At 34.1% G+C, this 17,122-nt stretch overlaps 2 protein-coding genes across 4 annotated transcripts in view; one reads left to right on the top strand and one right to left on the bottom strand.

Annotated features, from left to right (window-relative positions):
* Positions 1-3,782: 3,782 nt before the first annotated feature.
* Positions 3,783-10,028, top strand: LOC149412123 (uncharacterized). Of its 3 annotated transcripts, none has more exons than XM_089646386.1 (7): positions 3,783-3,924; positions 5,135-6,029; positions 6,718-6,882; positions 7,149-7,283; positions 7,470-7,534; positions 7,948-8,125; positions 9,624-10,028. In XM_089646386.1, exons 2-7 carry the CDS (start codon positions 5,141-5,143, stop codon positions 9,734-9,736), a joined length of 1,545 nt encoding a protein of 514 aa, XP_089502512.1. In that variant the 5' UTR covers positions 3,783-3,924; positions 5,135-5,140; the 3' UTR covers positions 9,737-10,028. The 3 variants fall into 3 exon arrangements, with proteins under 3 accessions (XP_089502512.1, XP_089502513.1, XP_089502514.1); XM_089646387.1 differs by having other exon boundaries at positions 9,601-10,028; XM_089646388.1 differs by lacking the exon at positions 6,718-6,882.
* A 3,049-nt stretch (positions 10,029-13,077) lies between these two features.
* The window catches only part of spz6 (Spaetzle domain-containing protein 6), a 28,374-nt gene continuing 24,329 nt past the window's right edge, over positions 13,078-17,122 (bottom strand). Inside the window, exons 8-10 of the mRNA XM_089646401.1 lie at positions 14,255-14,441; positions 13,310-13,426; positions 13,078-13,185 (exon numbers count right to left, since the gene is read on the bottom strand). Coding sequence (XP_089502527.1) covers positions 13,078-13,185; positions 13,310-13,426; positions 14,255-14,441 — 412 coding nt within the window. The remainder of the gene's footprint in view (positions 13,186-13,309; positions 13,427-14,254; positions 14,442-17,122) is intronic.

Raw genomic sequence — 17,122 nt, 5'->3', positions numbered from 1 at the left:
AAATATCTATTAAAATGTACTATTTTCTATTTCCAACAACTCAAATAGTCGTTTTTTATTGCAATTAGGTGGAACCAAAGTGTTATTTCAAAAAATTGTGCGTATTTAGAATGGTAGTCATAAGCAAACTTTACGAAACATGGTAAACTGTCAAATGTGACGTTGCCCCGTTACCCCGCAGGGTTAGATAAAGAGGGTAAACTCTGTCTTGACACCATTTTTGTTGTTTCATTCGCATTCATAGGCGTGCATATCTATTCTATTGTTAAATTGTAACCCCTGACATGAACTTACCCGAGTGTTTGAATCACTTGCCGTGTTTTCACTCGGGTATCCTAACTGGTTGTATTCTCTTATCACTTACTTTTACCGTTTATACGCTTTTGAAGCCATTATAATACCTACCAACAATTAGGCAAATATATTTTTACTAAGACAGGATTGTTCTGAGCCTTATCCACTTTATTTTCGTTGTGAAAAGGACGATTAACAATTTATTTAATATTTTATTTCAATTATGTATGGAGACGCAGCGGTAGGACAATGTATCACCTTCCATAAGTAAATAAAAATGTATAAGTAAAAAAATCCATAAAAAAGTAACAAAAAGTGAAGCAAACTAACACCGTATCGGAGAACTTTTATTTTAGCGAACTAATGTTTTGATTAAAAAAATATACTAGTTTTCTCGGTATTCCTTGGGATTCTTTTTGAGATTCTTCTTCAAAAGAGTTTCAATGTTACAAATTAATCGTGGTTCTTATATTAATTAGTACGTTTTTATGCCCACAGTTGTTATTTTTTACCACAATGTACATTTTTAGTTTAAGGACAAAATTTATTTTTTTTCACAAAAATGCTTATCCATGTCTCGTTGAATGAGTTTGTTCGCACTAGGTAATCGTAATATTCATAATGGTATTTCTTTATGTAACAAACTATCTAACCACAACACCGTTTCCTCACAAGAGTAGGAATAGAAGATGGACGTCGACTCGGTCTTAGCACACACTCCTAGCTTCATTCACATTCAAACATTGTCTCATACATACCCTGCTGTTATTCTGTGTGTTAATACCTACAGATATATAAATACACGTATATTTTATCGGTCATAGTCTTGTTTATCTTGATACGGTTATACGGTGTGTCGGGGGGTAAATTGTTTTAACTTAGGAGTGATTCTACGTGAAGTAAAAAAGCCAGATAACTTCTTTAGAAATTACAATATTTTGATGTAGTTTTTAGATTAAAAAGTTGGATTTTTTGTATGGGAAAATGAATATTTTTTTAGGCATAAATATTTATCTACTGGAAAATATACATAGGAATTTGAATTTTTTTATTTTTCTTTTCTACTTCTACCATCATGTAAAATCACCTCCCGGATACCCTGTATGTTTTAAAATAAATTTCGTTAATGCGAAAGTCAATATCGCACAGTAAAATTATATTTAATTTTTTTTTCGTTTTAGTTGGAGTTCGAAGTGGAATGGCTCCTTCCCGCATAACGTCTGGTAAGTTCACCAACGCCATCTGGTAGAAATTTTGCGCAACTTGATTTTGACAGCACGCGCGAAAGTTTTGTAAAACAGAAATCTGCACGAAATTCGTTGAAAATCCATTTTGAATTTTTTATTGTTGTGAAGTGAACCACCGCGATCTGAACGGTTTGTTTTTTACTTTCACAACATGACACGCGGAACGAAAGTATTGTCATTATTTTCTTTTATGAGAGCTATCGACCAAGTCTTGGTATTATGAGAATTCTATACTTTGTAATGATAGTAAATAATGTTAATATATGGAATCTTGTATAGTATATTATATTATCTTCCTATTGTCCCAGGAAACATAAGAATAAAAATAGTCGTCACGGGACGTCTCGCAGACGTGATACATCGAAATTGATTTTTATGGAAGGGAGTCCTTATATTTTTGGTAAGAAAACAATTATTATTTAAAAATATACACACATAATATATTACAAATTATCTAGAATAAATCCATTGCCAATTTCAGAGAATAGAAGAAAATACACGGCTGAGAGTTTTTCGGCCGGGCGGAAAGAGCCGACGAGTGTCGAGGCTGGCCGAATGACGCGTCGTTCCGTGGTAGAGCGTCCTCCCGCCTTGCCACGCAGTCATTTTTGTCACATAGTATAAATAGTGTTTATATTCAAAATATGTTTCACATAAATAATTCATTTTTAATATAGGTATCTAGCAAGAAAAATGGAAGATCTTTTGATTTTAACCAATACCACAATTTAATTTAATACCGCACGGCATAACAGATCTTTTAGCAAAGCATAGCATGACAAGAGGTATGTTGTTGTTTAATGATATTTCGGAAATGGTGGATATATTTAATTTCTCTATAGCCACAACACATCTCGAAACGTTAAGAATGTCAAAATAAGAAAAAATCTCGAAAAGTTAAGAATTTCAAAACAAGAAAAAATCTCGGAATGTTAAGAATGTCAAAATAAGAAATAATGTACTTTAACTGGATGACTAATCTGTCGTAACAACCAAAAAATTGGTCCCTCGTAGAAAAAAGCAAAAAAAAAAAAATGTTCTTAGTTTTTCTTTCCCACATTTTCTACCCCTACATACTCCCTTCAACCTTACAATATATGTATTATCCTTTGATTATATAAATATATACATATTGACATTTATATAATCAAAGGTATTCCTATTGAATCCATGCAGTTGGACTCTAATGCGGTATTTACATTAAAAAAAGAAAATAAAATTCACCAACAGCCAGCGTTTGTAAATAAATATAAAAATCAAAAAGAAAATCGTCACCCAGAGTGCGCGGGTTCAATTCCCGGAGTGGATCAAAAAATAAAGCTTTTATTTTCTCTCGGTTGATTACACATTATATCTACTTAAAAAGACTTAAAAATAGTTAACATTATTTGCATCTTGTTCCCGAGTAGAGGTTTTCTCGCATGAAATGGTTTTAGCTATGTTTAGTGGTGATATCGAAGTGCTTCCCAACAATTTTTCCTCGCCCCAATTCTTTTGGCCCAACTTGCTAAGGCGCCAAGGAACCAAGGAGCCAAAGAGCCAAGGCGCTGATAATATACTAACACGTGACACAGCGCCCTTGAGGTTTTTACTAGAGCCACACGCCGTTTGACTCAGGACTGGCCTGCCTAAATTGGGCGTGACATGCGCAATTTCACTGGATCTGGTAAGTTGGGTCTCTTGTACAAAATCGTAATATCTATATAGAAGACAATCTGATTATCTTCGCGTCACGAAATACTAATTAAACATACTAATTTGGATTGTCGGTGCATTGGTGGGTCCGTGAATTGATGTAGGTATATATTTATGCGTAATGCATAAAATTATTCTAGTTGAATGAACTTTTAATTTTCAAAATTGCAACTGATATGTATAAATCATATCAGACAAGCGATAATCTAGTTAAATTATTTGAATTAATTAATAATTTTCTATTTGAAATGCTTACAAAATTCATTTGTTTAAATGTTTGACAGATGTCATAATTTTTCAAGTTTTATAGCATTCAAAGGGTAAATTTCTTCTTTTAAAAGGCATTGATCCTGAGATAAATCCTACAATTATAATATCGCATGATTTTTCACGATAAACGATCGCATAAAATTGGGAGAAAACCGCGTTACGGCTACAAAAACCAGTAGCTGAAATTGAAACCAAAAATATTGTTACAATATTATAGATTTTAAAATTGTTTCAGTAAAGTTCTAGAAAACCACGCAGTATTGCAGTTTTAAAATTTAAGCCAACGACCCACCACGTCTTGTAATTTTACAATACATCTTTGTATTTTCATACAAAATTCGTCGTTTTATTCATATTTTAAAACGTGACACGAGAGTCGATTGATTTTCTATGCAGTTGGTTAATTTACAAAAAATAGGTAAGTTTAACAAACTTTATAATTATTACCTGAAATGCAATAGCAAGCCTCAACCACCTGCTACATTCTTTATAATTCATTTGTGTACTTGTCTACACATCCTTATAAATGATTTGTGTGTATTTTAAAAGTCAATAATTTATCTTTACACAATATTATATAGTCATAAATTACTACACTGAAGTTTATGTTGGTATATGTGTATAGATTGTTACGTATTTTAGAAAGATGTCAACCCATAGTACCTACATATATTACGAATTAAGAACTATAAATTAATAAGTAAGTACTGTAAGTAAAAGAAAATAAATTAGTAGGTGCGTAAAGTTTCCGAATTCTGTGTAACGCACGAACTTAAAAAGAAACGCGAAACAACTTTTCCGGGGAGATATAAAACATGCACAAAATATATTATTCGATTGTTAGTTATTTTAATAATTTATGCGTATTTCCTAACCTACAAACTTTACCTTGATTGAGACAAATATTGGAACTTTGATGCATCTTTATCCAGGTGCAGTTGTTTATTATGAACTATCGCAGACTCGTGAAAAATCACGGGATATTATAGATGCGCTATTGCGTGTTAATATCTCGTAGTACCTCGGCGAGTAGAAGTGCGCGGTGACCGGATTCGGGAGTTTCCGCTCGTTTAGCGTTAGTGAGTTGGAGGTCAAATTGGACTAATCATAGGTTAAAAAATTTAAACATTTTTTAGCTTCGTCTATTATCTAAATTTGATGCAATCAATAGGGATAGTCTGAAATCCCGACAAACTAGTTTTTTTTTTTGAAAAATTAACACAAAATAATATTTCATTAAAAATAGTATAATTTTTATGTAGGTACTTTATCGCTTGTCTGAATTCTCTAAACAAACACGTCGAATTTTGAAAATTATACAAAGCAAAGGCTATAGAGTTCATTGAACCCGAGTGATAGACAAAGGAACAACAAAAAATTAGTATTTTTAAAAATTATTTGTCAATATTTGTAACAAAAGTATTGTGGAAGTTATAAAGTTTTGTAATCGTGGTCAATTAAGAAATTGTTACCATAAAAAAATAGGAGGTACCTACCTTCTAATAATACGATGTTGTCTTTGAGTATTTACTTAGGTACTATTCGTAACATGTTGTTACAATATTATTAATTGTTGTTTTAGGTATTTGATTTAATTTGTACGCTTGAAAATATATTTTTTGTTCCAGATCATAATGGCTGCCGCGACTTTGTCTTATTCAAACCACCAACTGAATGATCAGGCCTGGTCTTCTGAGAGTAGTCTCATCACCACCAAAAGCCAGGACTCTAATCCGGAATGGGGCCAGAACGACAACGCAGCCATGTATCCTTCAAACAATGAATCCAACTCATCCATGAAGTCACCCACCCAGAGCTTAAGCGAAAACCTACCCGCGGAAGAGCCGGCAGATAGGGATGATAATATGTATTTCTCTCTAGAAGAAAAGAATAGGGAGATCAGAGAGTATTTGAAAAATATGCCTGGCAGTGTTGAAGATCCGGAAAAAGCACAATGGGCCAATTTGAAAAATTTCATTGGCCAAGAAAGCCAAGATAAAGCTTCATTGGCTTACTTTAATCGCATAAAAAATGAGCAAATTTTCGCATTGCTCCAAGCATATCGCCAACAGGAAGACAAATACAACTTGAACGTGGAACGCCAGAAGATAAAGGATGAACAATTCTCACATTTTAAACACATGACTAATTTGGAAGAGACCCTACAGAACAACAGGAACCATCAAACTAACTGCGACATTGATTTCTTCAAGAATAAGTGGGATTCTTATGGCCTTCCATCGCATTCGGCAATCTCCCCTGATATGTATAGGGAGATATTGCATAAGGGAAGACAGGCCTTGCTGAGTTCCCAAGAGAACTTGGAACTTCTACAACAAAACTATTCTCACTACAACAACTTAGTGCAGGAGAATCAGCACAACGGTCACATCCACTCCACAAGTGTTCAAGATGTTTTGGACTACAATCAACAAAACTTGCAAGTGGACTCCAAGTTACAGAACCAGTATATGCAACATCAGAAAGTAGCGCAACCCATCACCAAAAGAGTTGGAAATAAGGGTAAGTTTTTTAGGCGTCTGTATATACATATGTCTTTCTTGAAACTTATAGTTATTCCATTATCAAACTAGTTTATTTCTACATAAGTCTTTTCTGTAATACATAAAGCATTCGAAACCATTATTTTTAGCTACAGACCTTACCAAACATTTGTTTTAATATCTGTGGTACAGAATAACAAATGATAATTTGAAACAATTTTAACTATGTTGGCTTATTATAAGTTATTATTATAGAATTATGCGTAAGATTTTCCAGCACTTCGCTAAATTCTACAAATTATAGTAGTGTAGGTAATGTAGTTTTAGTTTTCTTTCTTTTATCTTTCTTACTTTACATGTACTATCGATATTTTTAACGTTACTGTTGTATACTTTAATCATATAGTTTTATATTTAGTGCATCAGTTTCACATTACTTCATTTCTTAAAAACTTTTTGCTGATTTTTTGATAGCTAATTCATTAGGTATATTATGTTCTTGTAATCTACGTAAAAGCCCAGCTGGAAAACTAAATAAATTAAAATAACGATTAGAATAACAACACTGTTGAGTTTTTGGTTCCCCAAATAGTTCACTTGTAACTATTGAATAGTATTAGTAACTGGCCTGATTCTATGGTTCTTACAGCTTTTTTTCAAATATCCTGTTAGTCTACACACCCACATTGTGATGTATTTTTTGTTAGGAGATTCCAACGCTCTGGACGACGTGATGGCAGACTTTCAGGCCAACGGGCACGATAGTGCTGCGCCCTCCTCCCCACGAGGTTCCCGCTGTTGGCCCACCCCACGGCCTTCCTTCCAGGGCATACGTCATCTCATGCAGCCCTCCACGAGCGCAACTGCTAATGGTATGTCCATGTTTCTAGTAATTCATCTTTCACCTGGTGACTCCCTTAATATATTATTTATTTACTAGCTGACGTCCCCGGCGTTGCCCCGGCTTTACACAAGGTTTTTCGAAAACAGATGTAGGCAGTAATTATCCACTTATTTTTAAAAAATTATCAAGAAATGGTGATGGGAAATCTATTTCAATAAAAAAAAATTCGTATCAACCGTGTTCAGTAATTCTGGATTTTTATCAATATTATTTAAATGTTTTCTCCCTTTTCAGCTGCCATGAACCCGATGCTGGCGAGTCCGCTGGCCAGGAGTGCTGAGGCGGACCTACTCCGCCAGCTGATGCTGATGAACCTCGGAGCAACCTCCCAATTGCAGAATCAACAGCTTTATGCTCAACAGGCCTATGGTAATATTTCTTACTATATATCAAATTTACCGACCATCCTTCAGACAGTGAGGATTAAGGATCGCCTATCCGCGGGCGAATAAAATCCTTCTGAAGATCTCAGTCAAATTTATTTACAATCGTTTTATTTTGATTTGATTCGGTTGTTATAATTATTGATTTTGTGTATATGATTGTTTTTTTAAGGTTTTCCGCTTGGAGGTTTAGATGGTCAGTTCAGACAAAGACGCAGGGTTACAGTAACACCAACCGTGAGTATCTCTCTGGATAATTACGTACCGTGTTTTTTTAATTACCCAAACCAGCACCCAAAATGCCGTTTCTTGGATAAAAAATATTATATTATGACCAGGTCATCATCGATTTTCTGAATTCTTGACAAATTAGTTCCACTACAGAGAATAAAATTTTTATTTTTCTAAAATATCATATTATAATAGGTATTTAATCGTTTGTCTGAATTCTTGACAGAATTAGTTTTTAAAATGACACATCTGACACTAAAAGCAAACCCGAGTTAATTGAATTTGAGTTGTTCATTGTTAGAGAACAATAACAATAACCTACGACCGAAAATAGTATGTTTGATGATTCACAAAGTTTTACTGTAGAAATTTTCTGATCGGATCATTAGTTTGTAACCGAAGTGATGTTTTGTCTCAAGGAGTGCGCTTTCTGTCGCAATAATGGTGAGCAGCCTGCCGTGTACCGTGGACACATCCTGAAGGACCCCGAGGGCAGGGTCCGCTGCCCCATCCTGCGGGACTACACTTGCCGCAACTGTGGAGCTACCGGTGACCTAGCGCACACGGTCAAGTACTGCCCGCTCACGCCCAAAACTGGTAAATCATTTTGATACCCTTGATGATATCATTTTTAACACTGTTTTTCCGTTCTTATGTTAGCTTTGTAGCGCTCATTTATTACTCCTCACGAGTCTTCTGGCTTCCGGCTTTAGACATAGGCCTCCCTCAAATGTCTCTGGCTTTAGACATAGTCCTCCCTCAAATGTCTCTGGCTTTATACATAGTCCTCCCTCAAATGTCTCTGGCTTTAGACATAGGCCTCCCTCAAATGTCTCTGGCTTTAGACATAGGCCTCCCTCAAATGTCTCTGGCTTTAGACATAGGCCTCCCTCAAATGTCTCTAGCTTTAGACATAGTTTTCCCTCAAATGTCTCTGGCTTTAGACATAGGCCTCCCTCAAATGTCTCTGGCTTTAGACATAGGCCTCCCTCAAATGTCTCTGGCTTTAGACATAGGCCTCCCTCAAATGTCTCCAGTTTTGCCAATTCTTGGTAGCTTTTATTTACTTGCTTGGCTTTTAGATCGGAAACTAACAATAATATCAAACATTATTTTAAACGTAAGAAAACTACCCCAGGAATAATATTTCGTATTCATGAATTGAAGATGTTCCCAGACTTGGCATAACAATTTCGCTCTATTATTCTGGGCGAGTTAGGAGTACATAAATATAGTAGTTAGTCACAGAATTTCTGGTGTATACCTACATTTACGAATCAGAATAAAATTTTTACGGCACTTACCTCGGACATACTAGCAATATTGTGTATTTTGCCGTAATTTATTTTTTATTTTTTTTTTATAGTGAATACCTCACAAGAGTCCCAACTGCTCCCGTCTGGAGCCAGTGAGACTATGGCATCCCCAATTGGGGGATGTTGTGAGGCTGAAGGTAAGTGGGGAAGGGAAAGAGGAAGGTGGGGAAGTACCTGGCTATTCAGATCTAGTCACTAAACACGGCTAAAGCCATTTGGAGCAACGTTTCAATTCTGAATGTTGGTCTTACACCAGGGCGATACTGGTAGTATCTTCCACTCTGGAACGTGCCGCAAATATACTATATATTATTTTAATTAATTAATTGTGAAATAACACAAATTAATCAAATAAAATTTATTTGCGCACGCCGGGTTCGAACCCGCGACCTTCGGAATGGCAGTCCAATGCGTTACCACTGGACTATGCCGGCCGTCAAATTAAATTAATAATTCCCGTAGAGCTACAATTAGAGGCGCTACTGCGAACTAATTAATATCTCGTCGAAACTTGTTTCACTACTAGACCGAATTCGGTAGTTTTAGTTAGGAGAGTTGGAGGTAAAAAAGCGGAAACTATTTTTTCGCTTCATGTCTCATCTACATATAAATCTTCAATGGTAATTCCACAAACCAAAAAGATTTATTGACACAATTCACAATACCAAGCATTTTGAATATTCTCACCAAGTTGAATGAAGTTGACCAGCACACGTTCCCCGTAATGACCACATTTCATGTTTTTCCCATTTTCAGAACTTTCTCTTACTCAATTGCAGAAAAATTTACGTATGGCCAACGGCAGGAGGCGAGTTTCGCCTTTCGAGCAGCAAAAATGGTTCCCGACCAGCCAAGTTTAATGCAGAACCCTTTTGTCATCCAAAACCCTTGAGCTTTCAGCTAATTGGCTTCTCTTGAGAAATATTATCATTTATCAGCTACAATGGGTTCTTTTTCATTTCTTTTTTTGGTTTTATTAGTAAAACCGACATAATTTTTTTTTAATTTTTTCAGTTTTATTCTATTATTATTATTTTTAATTAAAAAAAATATGCCTCCATAATCATTTGAACCATTTTCAAACATTTTCTAATTTTTTATGATCTAATTGGTGAATTATTGTAAAATCAATCAATAATTTTTTGTATTTCAAGAATGTGGATGATGACTAATTGTTATTTTGAAATTAGTCACTATTAATTCATTAAACCACTTTAATTGGAAAATGAATCAATAATTGAAAAGCATAAATTCTTGTAAAGAAAATTGAATCTTTAAATTTTTAATTCTGGTTTAGTTTGAGAAAGTATTATTTGAACACATTTTGAATTTTAAGTAATAATAATGATGATTTCTATAATATTATTGTGAATTTAATAATATATTTTATATTTCTGCTTATCATTCTAACCGAAGTCGGTAATTTTTGCAAATCATTTCCAATCAAATTATTTTGCTGAGTAAATCTATTGCAATTTTAAAAATGGAAATCAGAATATTTTTGAGATATTTAATTCCATTGATTGAACTGTAATCAATTTGATTAGATATTTCTAAATAAAATGTGTTGTATTTTACATGATTTGAAAATGATTTTTTTTAATGTTTCTAATTGATTAAATGTTGTCATACATTGCCATTTTTTGATAATTTGTTTTGCATTATCACAAAATGTTTTCTGGATTTTTGTGAAAACAAAATTCCGATGAAAATATGTTTCTTATTATTCCGAATAATGCTATAGAATATGCTGAGCATATTATCACAAGCATTACGAGGATCTATACCATATTAATAATTTTATATGTAAGGTTTTTTTTAATCTATTGAAGATATATATTTTACTTTTAAAAATCACCGTTGGTTTACCCACAACGCGTGAAAAGATTAGCAGTCTATATTAACATTTTTAGACTTTTATGTTTTTACTTTTTAAGTCAAGCCAGCGGGTTCTCTTACGCCTGTGTTTTTTTTTTATTTTTATTTCTTGGTGATGGTTTTTTTCTTTTATTTTATTAGTGTTAAGTTTTCATTTGCTTACTTATAAGTACACGTGGGGTACATTAGTACTCATTAAATGAGTAGGTACTGTTTTTCTTTTACTTTGACTAAACATAGAAAGAAGAAGAACAATGTTGACAAATCTCATGGAGAGATACTAGCATACTTTTTATTTAGTCTTAAGGGAGACAGATTCTATTTACTGATACATACATATTTAATTTAATACACATTTAAACACACATCACTGACCACTTTTATTATAATCTAGATAATATTTACAAAACATCAATTATTATTCTGTATTATAATTGATATTCCATAAATAAATATTGATAATTTCTTAAAAAAACTAAATTGTTATACTTATAATTAATTTATGTGAATTATAATATATTTTAAATCTTTTCTACTCACATTTCAAAATTGATTGATTAAAACGTTTTTAATTTCATTTTAAAACTTTTCAATCGGGCACTATTTTTTTAAGCATAATTAAAAATGCTCGTCTCAAAATAAATGCAGTAGCGTAGAATTATTTTCAATTAAATATGTTTTTAAATAAAATTATTTGCAAGCTTTTCGATATTTGCATTATGAATCGAAAAGAATTAATAACCATTTAAAAAAATAATTGTACCAGATCTCTTTTTTACCTACGAATGATTGCTAATACTCTTTTATATTTGCTTTATTTTAAATGATTTTTTTCGAGGCAATATTTATGATTAATTATTCTTTCTACTGGGTATTCTCTTGTGGTCTTGATGTGTGTATATTTTCATGCTATATTATTAAAATATCTTTTCTTTGTTACTTTTTCAATGACTGGACTTGCTAAATGGAGCACATAATATGTTTTATTTTCTTTAATAAAAGTAATTCAACAATTAATATGTTTTGTTTTCGCAAGAGGGTACATCGCAACAGACGTTTCAAAAAATGGATGATGGGTTTGGTAAGTTTTTTGAAAGAAAATTATCGTATATTTCTTAAGTCATTTATTGTTTTAAATAATAATTAAATACCTAAATAAATTACAAAATACAAACCCCAAGACCCATCCAGCCACACCAATTTACAAAATAAATTCCCAAAAATAAATAATTCTAACTATAATCATCGATGGTAAAACCATCAAATTTATATTTTAAACTGCTTCATTCTCACTTACAGTTAAATAATTAATTGTACAGAAATCTTTATTTTATTTACAACAGATATCTAATTATTATATAGAGATCTCTAAGACTAATGATGTAATTATTATGATAATATTTCGTTAATTCTAAAATCGTTACATGATGGAGATTTCATAAGCAAATAATTATAAATAGTAACTTATATACATTGCGGCAAAATATGTGTTAGGTTCTTATTTACCTTTGAAAGAAAGACGAGAATGACAAACATAGGCTCTTACCGACCTAAGTATAAACATTATCGTAAGACTTTTAGTCCTTATCGATTTTTTTAACTACAGGCTCATTTTCGTATTTATTACTTCGATCAAATTCCGTGTAATATAATCTTATATCTTTTAAATCATACCCTTCTTTCTTTTGCACACAATTGTTTACGTCAATAACCATGAATTAGTAATGCTTTATGCAATTTCAATGAGGGTAGGTTATCCTTTTTTTTATTTATTTTAACACATCGCATCCCTAGTGCAATGCATTTCTATGACGTGTCAAAAAATGGTGTTTTAAGATTTGGATTGAAAGTTTCAATTTTGGAAAGATGTCAAAGAGTTATTTTATTTACTTTATTCAAATTTTGTGCAGTTCGTTTAGAGAAGTGATTTGATTGTGATTTTAGCAGTTGTTTTTTTGTTGCTAATATTTTTTCTGCACTATTAACTCGTAAATACAAATTTGGTTTTCCCAGATAATTGGATTCAAAGTAATAAATGTCGACATCAAAGAATGTATGTGATACTTTCTTTCTTCGTATTTTGTACAGTTTAACGATATGATAGTTTTTTAGCAGGCTTGCATATTTTTGACTTGTCGTCTATGAATAGTGGTGCGAAATATTCTTGTCGTTTTTCAGAATATTCTAACTCTGAATGAAAATTGACACCCGAATGGGACATTCAATTTAAAATTTGATTTTTGTTCAGTCTGCGTTTTTTGTTTACATCTCATGAAAATACATGAATTCAGCACTGCAAAAGTGTAGTGTTTATTTATTTATTTATTTATTTATTTATATTAGATGTGTGGTGGCTTATAGGTCGGGGGAGCTGGACTTCCTGCGCACGTATCTGGCGAAGTAGTCTGGTCTCCAGCATTTGCAAGATCCAGGAACAAGGAACCAGTCGTAGTACAGACGGACCTGCAAATTAATAACAAATCATCAACATTCCGATTGACTTGGAATCTGTAATCACTGAAAATCTTATATTATTTAGTAAATTTTAAACGGTAGTGGCAATAGGAAGAACGGTGGGAGTAATTACCTGGAAGCAGCCAAGTTCGTCATGACCATCGCAGTGTGGAGGTTTCTCCGTGGTACCCAGTCCGTCATCAGATGGCGCTTGTAGACCAGCTCTCTTCTGCAGATATTGTTGGTAGGCCTGAGAAACAAAACAATACCCACATTAGTACTCTTGGTTATTAATAATTTTAACTTTCAAATTTACTGATTTATCAATTATTTTACAAGCAATAATTGTTAGCCTGAAACACTCCACATTGAAAAATCTCCTGATAAAAGATACATGACGCCAACGGGACTTGAACCCGTATCCTTTCGATTTCCGGTCGACAGCTCTGACCACTTAGCTATGGCGGCTTATCTCTTATCCGCGAAATAATTCAATATATACTAGTGTTTCATTCAACAATTACTGCTTGTTACATTTTTTCACCTGAAAACAACCAACTTTATTTTATATGAGAAAGGCATTGTAAGTGCTAACTCTCTCACTAGATGGCGTCGAGACAAATTGTCTACATTTTTTGGTGAAGATACTAGAACTTGTCAAATATTAATTAATATATATATTTTTTTTGGTAAACTAATGTTTTAAGACAAGATTTTTTATGCATAGCACAACAAACAGTACATTGAAAAATCTATTTTTTTTGTGGATGCATGTTTCAGGCTAACAATTATTGCTTGTAAAATAATTGTTACCCTTTGTGCTATGCATAAAAAATCGAAAAAAAAAAAAATAATAATTACTGATTTTTATTTATTTCCAAAGCTTCTAAATTGTTTAGTCTTAAACCTATTCCATTTGTATGTAGGACTTGATTGTATTATCTGTATTGTTGTGTTTAGATTTATTGATATTATCTTCTTCACCAATTAAAAAAAATTCATTGTTAATTTCCTCCTTTAGCTGTCTGCAAAGCTATACGTAATGCTCTCTTGTGTTGGTATTTAGAAAAAAATTTACCTGGAAATCATGCACCGGTGGTGGCGTGGTGGCATCAGAGGATAGGGGGGCCCTCTGCTTGCTGTAGGCCGCGTTGGGGGCCGCGAGCACAGCCCGAGGGTAATGGAGCTCCGCCACCAACATTGACACCCAGCGAGGGGAGCTCAGGCAGCCTCCCTCTAGGTAATGGCATCTGGACTGCATACATCTATGAAGAAAACACCATTAAATAATAGAAAACTCTTCAATAAATACTCCGGAAACACACAAAACAATGTGGACTTTTATTTGTGATTATTATAATTGAGCTTCGACCGCCAGTAGGACCTTAATTAGCAGGCGCTAGTAACAATTCGGAGCTCCTGACGTAGGATTGCAGGGGTATTTATATATCTGTATTAGGCCTTAGACACATTACGATATATTATGTGAGAATAAATTGGGCGTGACATGTACGTATTATATGTTGGGCTGACACACTACCCTATAATCTTCCTCAGGAGAGAGAGAGACAGATCAATTGGATCGTCTGAAACCATAGTGAACTAACTCACTTTTTGCAGTTTTTGAGTTAGTGCTTGAAATGAGGGCTCCAAATCATAATCTACCTTTGCCAGAGAGAACCATGTTGATTGACCAATCATAGATAGTTTTTTAGCACGGTGAACCAATCAGAAACGAGCATTCTTCCATTAGTTCTCAAGCCACACTAAACTAACTGAGTATCCAACATGGCTTCCTACATGACAGGTCGCGCGTCGGTCAGCAGAAATGATGACTTTTCAGAGTGTTCCATGTCAGATTTCAGTGAATTGTCAGATGACAATGATAAAACTTATGTTCCTAGTGATTCAGAAGGTAAGTCTATTTGAATAATTACTAGTATTTGGAAATAAATGTTATTTTGAACTGGGATCGTTCTTAGCCACTCCAGTCTTCAACCAAAGTAAACTAAGTAGCAAAATCATGATAACTTTCAATATTTTGATAAATAAATAAAAAATCATGTTTTTGTTGAGTACTGCAGATTGTGTTTATTATTAAGCATTTATAAGTTGAATAATAATTTTGGAAAGCTCAGGTTAAGTGCAATAAAATTCACACTTTAAAAGTTAGTTCAGTATGGTTGAATCAATGTAGGGGAAACTTGAAGCAACATGATACAGAAGGCTGCTGTATTTGATGGTTAGAGATAGTGTAGGGTTGAATTAAAGACTAAAATAAGTGAAATTCGCCATTCATAATAATTATTTTGTTTTTCAGATCGCATTTGCGCTGAAAATTCTCCTCATGCGGAACGTGAACTCACCGAAAATGCTGAAAATAGTGAGACTTCTTCCCCGGAGGGAAACGCATTGCCACTGCCAACTAATGCCGTTTTACACGAAGGGGCAAAAAAAGTGAAAAGCAAGTATGCTGATGCTGCGCAGTGGCGAAAAAATTTAAGGAAAAAGCACCGAAATTCGGCAGAAGAATACACTTCATCCAAAGGAAAGGTTATGACGGGCAAACCTTTTATCGATTATAAATGCACTTGTAGACGTAAGTGCTACAATTTTCTAAGTACTGCCAACAAAAAGGCATGTTATGACAGATTTTATGTGCACGGGTCTTGGGATTCCCAAACTGCATTTCTTGCTGGTTCTGTGAAGACTACCAGTGTGAAACAACGAGTTGGTGTGAAAGGATTGGCATCTAGAAGACAAGAGTCAAGGGCGTATTATTTAAAGGGGGACCAAAAGGACATTCAGGTGTGCAAACTGATGTTTTTGAATACCTTACGGATTGACAGTGCTCGTGTGCATCGAGCTCTTGTAAAAGGTAGATCCGGAAAGTTAACCGATAACAGGGGGCGCCATGTGCCAGGAAATAAACTTGATGCTGCCACTGAAAAACTCGTTCACGACCACATTAAAAGCTTTCCTCGCTACATCAGTCACTACACGCGTATCAAAAACCCCAATTGCAAGTATCTGCAGCCAGGGTTAAACCTATGCATGATGTACAGGTTGTATTGCGATGATTGCAAATTCAAAAACAATAAGCCAGTAAGTCAATCATCATACGAGAGAGTTTTTCGTAGATCTTTTAATCTCAAGTTCAAGACACCACAGAAGGATACATGCAAGACTTGTGATAGCCTTAATGTGCAAATAAGGGCAGAAGAAGGAAAACCTTTGTCAGAACAAGACAAAGACAAAATGAACAAGTTGAAAGCAGACCTTGCTCTTCACCACGCCCGTGTTGAAGCTACGCAGACTTCCAAAAAAAATGATATAGTGCTTGCAAAAAAAGGAGAAATTGAAATGCTGACTTTCGACCTACAGAAAACTTTGCCAATACCCAAGATATCTACAGGTGAAGCATATTATAAGCGTCAGCTCTCAGTTTATAACCTAGGAATGCATGAATGCAAGAATGATAAGGCTACTATGCATGTTTGGCACGAAGGACTTGCTTCTCGTGGGCCAAACGAAATTGCATCATGTCTTCTAAAATACTTAGCATCTAACGAAATTAATTCCAACCACCTTGTGCTCTGGTCCGACTCTTGCGGTGGACAAAACCGGAACATCAAGATGGCAGCAGCAATAATGTACATTGTTCAGAGAGATGACAACCCAATCGACATTATAGAACACAAATTTCCAGTGCCAGGACATAGCTTCCTTCCTAACGACAGCGATTTTGGGGACATTGAAAAACATCTAAAGTATCACAAAAATGTGTATTCCGTGGAAGATTACAACGCTATTATTCGTGAATGTCGACCACGAAAGCAATCCTTTGAAGTCTCGACGATGATCCCTGAAAATTTTGTCTCTACCAAACCGATTTTATCATTTCTCACAAACAGGAAAAAAACCACTGTCGCTAACAAAAAAATGA

Source organism: Hesperophylax consimilis, chromosome 24, assembly GCF_061612785.1.
Source record: "Hesperophylax consimilis isolate HC1 chromosome 24, BYU_Hcon_1.0, whole genome shotgun sequence".
NCBI classification, from domain to species: domain Eukaryota; kingdom Metazoa; phylum Arthropoda; class Insecta; order Trichoptera; family Limnephilidae; genus Hesperophylax; species Hesperophylax consimilis.
This window is presented reverse-complemented; position numbering and strand designations above follow the sequence as displayed.